The following is a 13,316-nucleotide window of genomic DNA, read 5'->3' as shown; positions in this document are numbered from 1 at the left end:
AATACATATGGCACAGCTCTGATACAGCTTTAACAACTTGATTATAAATTGCTTTCAAAAGTAATTTATTTGGATTTTCCATATCCTTTAATGAATTGCAAATATATTAACAAAAGACTCCCCCCCCCAAGACTGTACAATTTCTGAAATAAATCAGGAAAAGCAAAAAGACACAAAATTACATTGTTTCAATGCAAATAGAACACACACATCACACCCACACTTGCATTTTCCCAGGTTTTCACAAAGGAAATGGGTCACTATTTCTCAGTGAGATCCATACTATACTCTGGCTAATCAGAGACTTCCAAACTTTTTTCTTCAAAAAGAGCATTTTTAATAGACTAAATACTGGTTATCACTGAGTTTTTGTTTAAGGTACAACAGCAGCATGGTTCAAATATTACTTGCAGTTCTTAGAAAAAAAAATAAAAATTTTAAAGTAATGAAATACAGAAAATGTAGGGACCACCTTTCATTATTTTGAGTACCATTGTTCTCTTGAAAAATTATTTTCACCTTTTAAAATCCCAGAGTTAAGAACTATTCCCAAGGGTGAAAAATATCCAATGCCACAACATAACTTCTGAACAAAAGTATGTGTGTGTATATATATATATATATATGTATATGTGTGAAAAGCTTAGAGAGAGAAAAAAAGATGTTAAAGTACTTAGTATTTTTTAATTTCCTTCAAAGTAACTTCTGAAATTTGAAGCAAACATTTTGCTTGGTCAAAATGTGTGCTTTATTCTTGTTGTTTGATCCCCATTTCGTGCAGGGGTGAAGTGGGAGAGAAGCCAGAAACAGTTACTAGGTGGGTAATAAGGCTTCAAATACCTAAATGACTTTGAAAGTAAGTATGAGGAAAAATAAAATCAGGCCAAGCTTGGGCTGAGTGTCCCTCAGTCAACTATTGCCATGGTGTGCCTTCCATAACTATCCTTTTATTCTTGTCTCAAAATTAGTATCAGAAAGACTCACACTCACCTCTGGCAAAGGACGTAAATTTCTACTACAAAAAGATAACTAATTAAATATCAGCAAATTATTTTCTGAGCTTACTTTTCCCTAGGTTTTATAACATGGAGCTCAGGTTGGAGCTTTCTATGAAACTGATATTTGATACTGTTATACAGCTGGCTTTTGATTTGCCAATTAAAAAGGGTAAAAGGGTATAAAATTAAATATTACAGAACTAATGGATAATAAAACGGAATATTTATTAGAATCCAAGTGCTGGCCTTTGGAATTTTTAATGATCATTTACTCCCAACCTTTCCTTTTTCTTATAAATTGATTTTTAAGCAGCACATATACATAGACTTAGGTAGGAAATTTTGTTAAATACCTTTCTGGCACCCAATACCTAACTGAGACTCGGACTTGAATTATTTTATAATAGTATATAATCCACATTTAAATGAGTAGATTAATAGTAAATGATAGGAAATTACTGAGTCTGCAGGCTAAATTTTTTTCACATCTTCTGTAATCTACCTCATTTTCACAGCTTGACTAATACAGGTAACCAGTAGATAAGTTTGTCCTTCATCAAATAATCCAAAATAATAACTGTAGGCCTGTCATTCATAGGAAACTATAATTTGTTATATTCTGACATTGGCACTTAATAAAATGTTAACAACTAAAGTTTCTCTAAAAATTTCAATACATTACAATAAAGGATACACAATTTAAGACTTTTAAATCTGTTACTGTGAAATTCCAATAATTCCCATTTTATTACACATAATTAGGTCTTTAAAACTGTGGCCGTTGCCCAAAGACACCAACCTATATTATGACAAACTCAGGAGAGAACATATCTCTCCTTCATAAGAACTTTTTTTTTTTCCAGCTAAAAATTTCCAATATCCTAAACCCAACCACTTTCAGTAAATGTTTGGTGATTAACATTACTGAAAATAATTTGAAGCAGAGAGAGCCGAAAAGAATGGAAATGACCTCAACCAAAGGTAAGTATACATTCTTGTACCCTGCTTAAACACTTAGAAAAATCAAAGGGATACTGTCTTGAACAAATATAGATTCAAGGTTATGGTACAATTCTGACTGTATTAAGGCTTTCACTGTTATGATCTCTTAAAGTCTCTCTACTTTAGTGTTCTCATTTTTATTCCTATGGTGAACTTAAATGGTTATTAAGGGTCTTGTTTTGGCTTTTCAGTGGGCAACCACTCTATCATCTCTGAATGTTAAAGGTGATCCCACAGAGCTCAGAGAAGAGGCAATATGGCAAGGACCAACTTTAAAGTTTGCGATACCGACAACAATGATCAACACTTTGAAGCAAGATGAATAAATTAAATTTCTTGGTTAGACATTAAAGCATTCTTGCCAAGAATAAGTGTACACTGTATGGAGGGATATTTGATTCCTAAACATGAGTCCCAATATGTCCATTACATTTGTTTATGGGAGACACTGCAAGTTTAAGGTAATTTACATTCCTTGGCAATCAAGTTATTCTGTTATAGGCAATGTCTTTTATTGTTCCATCTGGCACTTTCTAACACCATTCTTGAAGAACCTAGAAATGAAGGTCAGTCACTCTGTTTATCAGGAACAGAACCAAATAAAACAAAATTCTGGAAAAATGACCAAGAAATTCTGGTTCATCACTATTTTCCATATCTAATGGTTCCTTCAGATAAAACATAACTCTTCCTTCCATGATAGTTTTCCAGCAAAGGGAGATTAAAGAAAAAAGAAAGTTCCCCACCCTACCCCCTAAATTGTCATTTATACTGGTGAAAGAGCCAGTCTTGTTAGCAGCTAAATATTGCACTGCCTTTCATTCTGTGTACAGTCAGGGTCCAATGAAAGTGGCATACTCATTGTGTAAGTAATGGATGATGACACTGCCGGCTCAAGAGTGAAGACTCAGTATATGGAAGGACAAGAAACATGTCAGCACTAATCACACATCCAGTTGTAAAAGTCTGATTTGCAGAAGTTAAAATTCATCACTTTCAGCTGCATGAAGTTGTGTGTCGTCCGCATCTGTCATGCTGCTCTCCTGGGATTCATCAGTTCCCACTTAAAAAAATAAAACAAAGTCTACAGTAAGGTGTCTGACAAATATCTCTTGTTGTTCATGAAAACAAGGAAAACTACTGTATTCAGAGAAATAAGACTTTAAAGGTCCTTAAAAATCCCAATATCCTTAAAAAAAAATCCTGATATCCTTTAATAAAATACAATTAAAGCTCCTTATTTTACAGCACGGTCTGAGATAAGTTTATTGCATTTAATCTTTAGTTTTAACTACTAAAACTGCCTCTCCCTAAGGAATTCCTCATTCTTACCCTAGGAATTAGAACTAGTTTTCTGAAGCATTAAGAAAAGATTAACATTTCTTTCACTTTGGGGATAGTCCCTGATAGTCCACAGAAATATAAAATATAACATTCAGTTTAAAAAGGGTTATTGGGATTATAGAATTTATAATTTTAATCGAAGCCTTTTACCAAGTTTTTTGGAACAAAGGCATCTAAGTTCATCTCATTAGAAATCACTCAATTTTCTTATTAAAGAATGTTGACACATTAAGTCTTGGTTTTTCACTCGTTATTTTAAGATATACATTCAATTTAGAGAGAGTATTTACTCCCTTAAGTTATAATTCTTTTGTTCCCTCCACTTTTCTTGACATGGATTTTGAATTTGCCAGAGCTACCCAGAATTTGAATAGCCACTACTAAAGATCTGTCGATAACTTACTAGTAAAATGGGCATAAATTTATTATTCATTCACATAGCACTTATAATGTTTTCAACATACCATCACATCTATCATCTTTCCTTCCCCACCCCAAATACATTCCTAAAAAGCAATAAGGCAGGCATTAGTTACATATTACAATATAAACTGGGGCCCAGGTAAAAATAAGCAATGAATTTGTCAAAGTCACATAGCAAACTTGAACCAGAACTGAGACTAGTTATCTGACTCCATATGTACTTTCTTATTTTATCATCCTGTCCAGTTTCCCTAAAATTCCATTTGGTACAAAGAATACACCATAGTTAGAAAAATAAAATTAAAGAAACATCTGGTCCATCTTAACTCTGATGTGGTGTTTCACTGGTTCTCTGGTTTGAGTAACTGCAAACAATACTCACTGATCTGTTCTTCTTGGGTTATTGGCTCCTCATCATCTGGAAGGTAACGCTTATCAATTGCCTCTTTAATCTGGTTATTGGCTCCTTTAGGATCTAAATCCATAGCCCAAGAGAAATTCATCAGGGCGAGGTGTGTCTGACCTAACTTCTTGTAAACCTAAAAATAAACAGCAGCACTACATTTTTCATTGTTAGGAGCTTCAACTGTAAAATCCTAAACATTTATAATTTAAACTAGAGGCCCGGTGCACAAAATACGTGCACTCGGCGGGGCGGGGGGGGGGGGGGGGGGCGGGAGGGTCCCTCAGCCCGGCCTGCGCTCTCTCCTAGTCCGGGAGCCCTCAGGAATGTCCGACTGCTGCAGAGGCGGGAGAGGCTCTTTCCACCACTGCTGCACTTGCCAGCCGCGAGCCTGGCTTCTGCCTGAGCGGTGCTTCCCCTGAGGGAGCACACTGACCACCAGGGGGCAGCTCCAGCATTGAGTGTCTACCCCCTGGTGGTCATTGACATCATAGCGACCGGTCGTTCCACCGTTCGGTCGATTTGCATATTACCCTTTTATTATATAGGATTAGGCTCCTAATTTATTACTATAAACATATTCTGATGATTAGGACATTTAAATCTTATAGAAGAACGAACTCATGTCAACTTTTGAGTTCCTTTTAATATATTCAGATATTATTTTAGAATTCTTTGCCTATCTCTCTCAGATAGTGAGATTCCAATAAAATTTTGGTCTAAATGGAACAATGACAATGGAAAAAAATAGACTATAAAAGGCTTGATTAGCATTCATTTCACTGTTTTTTTAAAAATATATTTTATTGATTTTTTACAGAGAGGAAGGGAGAGGAAGAGAGAGCTAGAAACATCGATGAGAGAGAAACATCAATCAGCTGCCTCCTGCACACCACCTACTGGGGATGTGCCCGCCACCAAGGTACATGCCCTTGACCGGAATCGAACCCAGGACCCTTGAGTCTGCAGGCCGATGCTCTATCCACTGAGACAAACCGGTCAGGGCAGTTTCACTCGTTTTTAAAAGAAGTTATTTCAACTCTCAACATCTGCCCATTGTTACCAACTACCTTAACTAACTGGCATCTGGAAGCCCAGTCTGTACTGTCATGAATTTTCTTCTTTTGGTAAGTGTTTTATTGATAATTGGAAGCTCAGGGCTTTCTATAAGGCAGTCTCAAGTTATGAATTCATTACTGGTCATTGGCTACAAGTGCTAATAAACTTCCAAAGCCATAGTAGGGTTAGAATTATGGGATGTGTGTATTTGCCCCTTCATTAGGATATATTATCTTTTTAAATGTTAAAACTAAATCCATTCTTTATTCCCAGAGCATTTAGTTCAGAAGTCTAGTTGAATTTGCTCCATGGATGTTGCACAATAAGCATTATATTTATTCTCCAAAAGTTAATACTTGTTATCAAAGCCACAGTAGGACCATGGCCCCAATCTTTACCTTTCCTATTAAGAAGTACACAAGGGATTCTTTGGGAACAATTTGTTTCAATTCTTCAAGTTCTTGTAAAGCAGACTGAAAAAAGGAAAGGAAAACAACATCATCTTAACTAAAGCTTAACTTAAGCATTACAAACCGAAGACTATTAAGACATATATCTCTTACCTTATATTTTTCATTTGCAAACAAAACTGAGGCTCTGTGAAATTTGCATAGTGGGTTCTTAGGATCAATAACAATGGCTTTGTTTAGGGTATCCAAAGCCTTCTCAGATTTTTTCAGTGCATGCTGAACCTGTAAGAAATAAAGATCCTAACTGATGTTTCCTTCTAATATATATATATACATACATATATATATATTAAAGGCTAATATGCAAAGTGTCCCCTTGGGAGTTCGATCGCTTGCTATGATGTGCATTGACCAACAGGGGGTGGCGCGGAATGAAGGAAAGCTGGGCTGGCAGCCGAAGGGCCCTGATCGCCGGCCAGGCCTAGGGACCCTGCCTGTGCACGAATTTCATGCACTGGGCATCTAGCATATATATATTTTAAAATTAATTTCAGAGAAGAAGAGAGAGATAGAAACACCAATGATGAGAGAATTATTGATTGGCTGCCTCCTGCAAACCCCCAACTGGGGATCAAGCCCACAACCCGGGCATGTGCCCTGACTGGGAATCAGACTATGACCTCCTGGTTCATAGGTTGATGCCAAACCACTAAGCCACACTGGTTGGGCTCCTTCTAATATTTTTTAAGAAAAGTGAGACCCAAATAATGTGACTCAAAACCAACAGAGAGATAATAAAACTATTAGAGATAAGGTTGTATTGTCCCACTATATGGTTCACTAGGTTAAGTGAATTTAGTAATTGGTTACTATACTGTTAAATTATCTCTAAAATCTCCTCAAGCACTTCACTTTAAAGATGAGAATACTAAAGTCCAGAGATGTTAAATAACTTGCTCTGGAGTCAGAACCTTGGTTCTATGGTTCCCAATTCACCATTATGCATCCATAATGATAATTAAAATCCTAATTTTAGAGAAGACATTAGGTTTACCTTGAAATCTAAAAGGCAAGAAAAACCTTAGTTTTCGCTTCACAAGAATTTCTGCACTATTTAGCTAAATACTCACATTTCAACAGGTCTATTATGGTCCGCTAAGTATTAGGCTTTTTAAAACTGTGTTTAAAACCCCTACTAGAAGATTTGGCTCTAAACCTTACTAAACTTGTTTCACTCAAAACTATTACACTTTTACCTATTTTAGGAATTTATTATAAAAGTAATTCTTCTGTCTTACATATTTGAAAACCATTTGATCTGTAATACTAGAGAATAAATTATTTATTTTAAATAACTTAAAAAAAACCCACGAAGCCTCACTATTCATTCATGAGTATATACTTATATTCTGTTGTGCTCCTCCTTGGATGAATTATATGTTAGAAATAAAGTGGAGTGAATGGATGTGGCTGTGGAACAAATATCACTGTAACAAGAATGAGAGAGTAGGTACTGCCAATATCTGGTTGCTAAATTCATCTATGTGATATCTTTGCAGAAGATTATTACTGCATGTGGCCAAATACTCTGCTTAAAGGATTGAAATCCTAAATACTAGTTTTCTAAGAGAGAAAAGCATACTCTTATCTGAAAACCTCTTCCAATAACCACTCAAAATGTTAAAAATGATTTCTTCCACAATAACTTTAGAAAAAAGCCTATTTAAAAAAAAAAAAGTTTGCCCTAGCTGATTTGGCTCAGTGGATAATGTCGGCCTGCGGACTGAAGGGTCCTGGATTCAATTCCGGTCAAAGGCACATGCCAGGGTTGCGGGCTCGATCCCTGGTTGGGGCTGTGCAAGAGGCAGCCAATCAATGATTCTCCCTCATCACTGTTGTTTCCAACTCTCCCTCTCCCTTTCTCGCTAAAATCAATTAAAAAAAAGAAAAAAGTCCAACTTTACTAAAGGTTATTAGGAGATACTCAAATGTGATTTCCTCATGTTAAGTGTTGAAAATAATTTTTATGTCAATATATTTTCTCTATATTTTTGTATAGTGTCTAACTATAAAAGTTATCATGTCAATTTTAAAGAAAATTATAAAGAACTAGAATTATTCCCCAAAATGAATAGTAAAATTCCAAAGAACATAATTTCCTCATATTGTATGCCCAGTCCCACAAAACCAAATGTGTTGAGAGAAAGATAAAGGGGTGGGGGGTGGGGGTTGGAGGGAAAGACAGAAGCGAAAGGAGTGAGAGGGCAAGAACAAAAAGTTAAGGTATTGTACTTATAGAGAAACTAATAAATGAGATTTTAATAAGCAAACATACCTTCTCTCCTATCAAAGTACAACTTATCATCAGATACATCAAAAAATGTATATAAATATAAAATTGGTGATCCACATTGCCTTATATGAATTTTAGGCTAAAACACAGGAAACCATTTGCCTTAGAATATTAATTACTTAATATAGAGATAAATATTAACATGAAAAAGTACTTTCAAAAATATGAAGTATCTAATGTGAGTCTTAAGATCCCTATGAGGTAGGCAAGGTGGTATTATTTGTCATTCATAAAGTAGAAGCTCAGAGAAATTAAGTGACTTGTCTAAGAGATAAGGATACACCAGTTATTTCTCTTTATGCCAAGAAAAACATAGTATTTTTGGCTGCAAAAGAATCCAGGATATTGTTTCAAGAATAACAGCAATAACAAAAAAGCCCTAATTCTTATTATAACAATTAAGTCAATAAGAAACACATTTCAAAAGGGAGACTAATTGAACAATGTTTAGAAAGCTACTTACTACTCCAATGTGGCAAAGTAAAACTGAACTTTGAGGGTTGATATCAAGTGCTTTCTGGAAATGCATTTCTGCAAGGCTGAATTTTTCTTGCTTATAATAAATCATTCCTAAACCATACCTGAAAGTATAAAAGTATAATTTTAGGGATATAAGCTATGATGGCTAATTTAGTTCAACTAATAAAATAATTATGTATGGAATTTAATAAACCAGTAGAAAAATAGAAAAATCATCAAAGCATTTTAGACAAGTCACTTTTACAAGTGATAACAATAAAATCCATCAATCAAATAGTGTATGACAATGTGGGGGGAAAGAAACCACGTCCTTAAGCCAATCAAGATTTAATAGCTGCTTTGTCATGAGTGGTTATTATGTGTGTGCCAATAACTTTGTTAAATTTTTCACATAAATTATCTCATTTAATCCTAGGAGGAACCAAGGAGATCAGTACTGTTATCATTTACATTTTCAAATAGGAAAACTAAGGCTTAGAAAAGTTAACTTAACTTGTCCAAAAATATATACCTAATAAGAATTCTAACCAGATTCTTCTTTGATTCTAAACCCTAACCTCCTAACAATGCTATTTCCATATTCTTTGTCCAAATATGTATGTACTTTATATAATTACAATATGCATAGTGTCATGTTCTGCTTCTCTCTTTCCACTTACTGTATCAAAAACATGCTCCTATAGACTTCAAAATTATAATTATGAAATTATATAATTATCAGACCTCAAAATTATAAATTTTAATGACTATGTAATGACATATTAAGTTGATATACAGGTATTTCTCCTGAATTTTCAAAACATCAAATGAACACAATGACTGATTTACATTAAGGAAACTCTCTTGGCTATAACTAGATGATGATGATGGGGAATAAGCACCAAATGAATAAGAAGAATATCATACTGTATCTGCTTTAAGTGGCTTTGTTGATCACTATAATGGTATTAGAGGTAAAGAAAGGGTATAAAAAGCTCTGTTCTTTTTTTTTATTTTTATTTATTTATTTATTTATTTTTTTAAATATATTATTAATTTCAGAGAGGAAGGAAGAGGGAGAGAAAGATAGAAACATCAATGGTGAGAGAGAATCATTGATCGGCTGCCTCCTGCAAGTCCCCCACTGGGGATCAAGCCTGCGACCCAGGCATGTGCCCTTGACCGGAATCGAACCTGGGACCCTTCAGTTCACAGAATGACGCTCTATCCACTGAGCCAAAACAGCTAGGGCTGTTCTTTTTTTTTTTTTTTAATATTTTAAAAATTGATTTCAGAGAGGAAGGGAGAGGGAGAGAGAGCTAGAAACATCAACGATGAGAGAGAATCATTAATTGGCTGCCTCCACCATGCCCCCTATCAGGGATTGAGCCTGCAACCTGGGCATGTGCCCTTAATGGGAATCGAACCTGGGACCCCACAGGCGGATGCTCTATCCACTAAACCAAAACCAGGTAGGGCAAAAGCTCTGTTCTAATAATGGTGAAAGCAGGGATAAGAAAAGACTATTTACTTTGGAGTTCAAATAATAAATTTACTTAATGTTTAGATATTTATATAGTTAACTAAATTCCTCAATATTTAATTCTTCTAGTAAAAAAAGTCTGCCTCGCCAAAACCGGTTTTGCTCAGTGGATAGAGCATCAGCCTGCGGACTGAAAGGTCCCGGGTTCGATTCCGGTCAAGGGCATGTAACTTGGTTGTGGGCACGTCCCCAGTGTGGGGTGTGCGGGAGGCAGCTGATCGATGTTTCTCTCTCATCGATGTTTCTGACTCTCTATCCCTCTCCCTTCCTCTCTGTAAAAGATCAATAAAATATATTAAAAAAAAAAAAAAAAAAGTCTGCCTCTCTAACCATTCCTTCTTTTCCCAAATGAAACAATTATTTTTACAACATGATTTTTGATACGGTAAAGTTTTTTTAAGCATAAAATATAGCAGAACAGACACTACACATCTAAAAAAACAACCAAGTTCTATTAAGAACTGAAACCTTAAAATATTAGAGAACTTTATACTTATATTAAGAAAAGTCAGTGTTGGAAAGGCCTGACTGTTCAATATACCAGCGGAAGCTAGCACTTATCAGGCCATCTAGCATTACAAGCAATGTTAACTACTTAGAAATGAGATAAAATTCATTAAAAATATACAAAAATCAAAAACTATTTTAGTAGGTTCAGCTGGCGTGGCTCAGTGGTTGAGCGTCGACCTATGAACCAGAAGGTTATGGGTTCGATTCCAGGTTAGGGTACATGCCCAGGTTGCAGGCTCAATCCCCACCCAGTGTGGGACTTACAGGAGGCAGCTGATAAAGGATCTTCTCTCATCATTAATGTTTCTATCTCTCACTCCCTCTCCCTTCCTCTCTAAAATCAATAAAAATATATTAAAAATAAAACTATTTTAGGAATCTAGTGCTTCTGATATAGTGAGAAACAGAATAAAATTCAATTGCTATAATGATTAACCCAAAGATAAAAAACACAAACATGTCTGACAAAAACTACCACAGAATTACAATACCAAAATAACACTTCTTGATATTTGAACTATGAAGTTAGTCAAGAAAAACACAACAGAATATCAACAGTAAATATAGTGCTGAGGCAGAAATAAGAACTCTCCCATGTTTTCTTCATTTGATAACAATATGAGCCAATTAGTAATTTCCTATTTGTCTACTTGTGTACAAGTACAAAAAAATAAAACCTAGGTGCGAAAAAAAAATAAAATAAAATAAAATAAAAATAAAACCTGCCCGCCCGGAGTGGCTCAGTGGTTGAGTGTTGACTTATAAACGAGGAGGTCACAGTTCAATTCCTGGTCAGGGCATAAGCTCGGGTTTTGGGGCTCGATCCCCAGTGTGGGGCATGCAGGAGGGAGCCGATCAATGATTCTCTCTCATCATTGATATGTCTCTGTCTCTCTGTCTCTCTCTCCCTTCTTCTCTGAAATCAATAAAAATATATTTTAATAAAAAAAGTAAAACCTGAGTTCCTAATAAACTTAGTTAACTAGAACTAGTACTTAATAAACTAGAATACTACCAAAGATTAACAATTAGTATATAGTTTCAATGCTTATATTCTACTATCCAATGGATGAATTATACTATTTTTCTTCATTTTTCATCCTAATCACCATTTTAGTGTTCTAAAAAAAGTAAGAAATCAAAGTAACAAAATCAATTATTTGCAAAAGTCTGATAGGAGAAAAGGTTGAAACTGCTGAGTATAAAGACCTTTTATTCTACTATGATTAGTTAATTGAAGAGTTTGTTAAAGGTATAAACTTCACATAAAAAACATTTTGGTTAGATGTTATCAACCAGTATGTACCACTCTTAAGTATTAGTAATCAAATTCATGACAACAGAGAGCTATCTAATAAGAAAAATCACTAAGTATCAGCCCCATTAATAAGACACTGTCTTTGCACTTCATTAGCACTTACCATGCATTATAATGTCTAGGATTGACTCTGATAGCATTTCGAAAACAAGCTAATGCTTTGTCTAATTCTTCAGTTAAGACAAACTCATGCCCTAATAGAGTATAGGCATAAGCATAATTTGGATCAACCTGGATAGCTCTCTGGAAGAATTTAATTGCAATATCATGTTCCCGTTGCAAACTGAAACAGTTCCCTGCAGCACACCAGGCCTTAAAAATATGGAAAAACAAACAAACAAATGCACAATTAAATTTTTGTTTTATTTTTTCTAACAAACAAATCTATGGCTAAAATTAGAACAGAAAGATACAAACTGAACAGTTTTAACAGATATAGTCAATCCTCATTATTCATATTTGCAAAATTGCCTACTTGTTAAAATTTGAAAACCCAAACCAATAGTTGCAGTGCTTTAATGGATCCAAAATATGGGTTGCCCAACAGGTATATTCTCAGTGAGGTAAAAAAAAAAAAAAGGCAACTATCTTATTTTTCACAGGTTAGTGACCAAAAGACAGAGACTATAGGGAGGGCAGTGTATGGAGGGCTCGGGGTCTGGGACCAGATGGACAGTTTGAATCCCAGCTCTGGCACCTGTTTGTATGGTGGCCTCAGAAGGGCACCTTAACATTTCTGCACCTCATTTTCTCTTTTGTAAAATAAACAATGTATCAGGCTGAGTTGTTTTTAGGATATAAGATTATAATCTATAATCAGTGTAGGCACACACGCACACGTGCTTATAAGCAATGGTTCAGTATATGCTGACTCATTGTTCTTGAAGGCTATCCTATATAATAAAAGGCTAATATGCAAATTGTCCCCTCAATCGGGAGTTTGACCAGGGGATGGAGCCAGTTGGCCAACCGCCTGCGCCCCCCCCCCCCGCCCCATCAGACCCCACCCATGCACAAATTCGTGCACCAGGCCTCTAGTAGAACATAACTACCAAATATAATAGGAATTGACTTTTACATTCTGAGCTTAAATATGTTATAAAATTACCACTAAATATTCTTGAGATACACTAAAATACAATTCTTACATGATTGCACAATGTAAATGAATTTATTTGTCTTAAACTGACAATTAAAATTACTATTTTCTTTCAATTTAAAATGACAAATTTTCAATCTATTTAATTTCTGTTTAATGAACTCTAATCTTGGTGATAACAGCAATTTTAACACAGCCAAATCTCTATTAATCCTAAATGAAATACCTACTTTGTGATTTTCCTATTTAGGAATCTGTACCATCTATTTTAGGACTCTCTTCTTTCCCGAGTCCTGCCTACAGAGAAGGGTATGGGTAATATTAAATGGCATTTGAATTATTTAGTTCATCTCAATTTTGTAACGGTGATAAAAAAAATAGCTACATAAGCAAAG

At 35.1% G+C, this 13,316-nt stretch overlaps 1 protein-coding gene across 5 annotated transcripts in view; it reads right to left on the bottom strand.

Moving 5' to 3' along the window:
- Window positions 1-41: 41 nt before the first annotated feature.
- The window catches only part of CDC27 (cell division cycle 27), a 57,491-nt gene continuing 44,216 nt past the window's right edge, over window positions 42-13,316 (bottom strand). For 3 of the 5 annotated variants that reach the window (XM_080678767.1, XM_080678768.1, XM_080678771.1), the window contains 6 exons: window positions 11,926-12,134; window positions 8,456-8,573; window positions 5,793-5,921; window positions 5,628-5,702; window positions 4,150-4,306; window positions 42-3,063 (listed from right to left, as the gene is read on the bottom strand). In XM_080678767.1, coding sequence (XP_080534893.1) covers window positions 2,981-3,063; window positions 4,150-4,306; window positions 5,628-5,702; window positions 5,793-5,921; window positions 8,456-8,573; window positions 11,926-12,134 — 771 coding nt within the window. In that variant the 3' untranslated portion in view covers window positions 42-2,980. The remainder of the gene's footprint in view (window positions 3,064-4,149; window positions 4,307-5,627; window positions 5,703-5,792; window positions 5,922-8,455; window positions 8,574-11,925; window positions 12,135-13,316) is intronic. The other 2 variants (XM_080678769.1, XM_080678770.1) reach the window with 1 other exon arrangement.

Source organism: Plecotus auritus, assembly GCF_963455305.1.
Source record: "Plecotus auritus genome assembly, chromosome: 7".
Lineage (NCBI taxonomy): Eukaryota > Metazoa > Chordata > Mammalia > Chiroptera > Vespertilionidae > Plecotus > Plecotus auritus.
The sequence above is the reverse complement of the archived record's forward strand: the minus strand, read 5'-3'. Positions and strand labels throughout refer to the sequence as shown.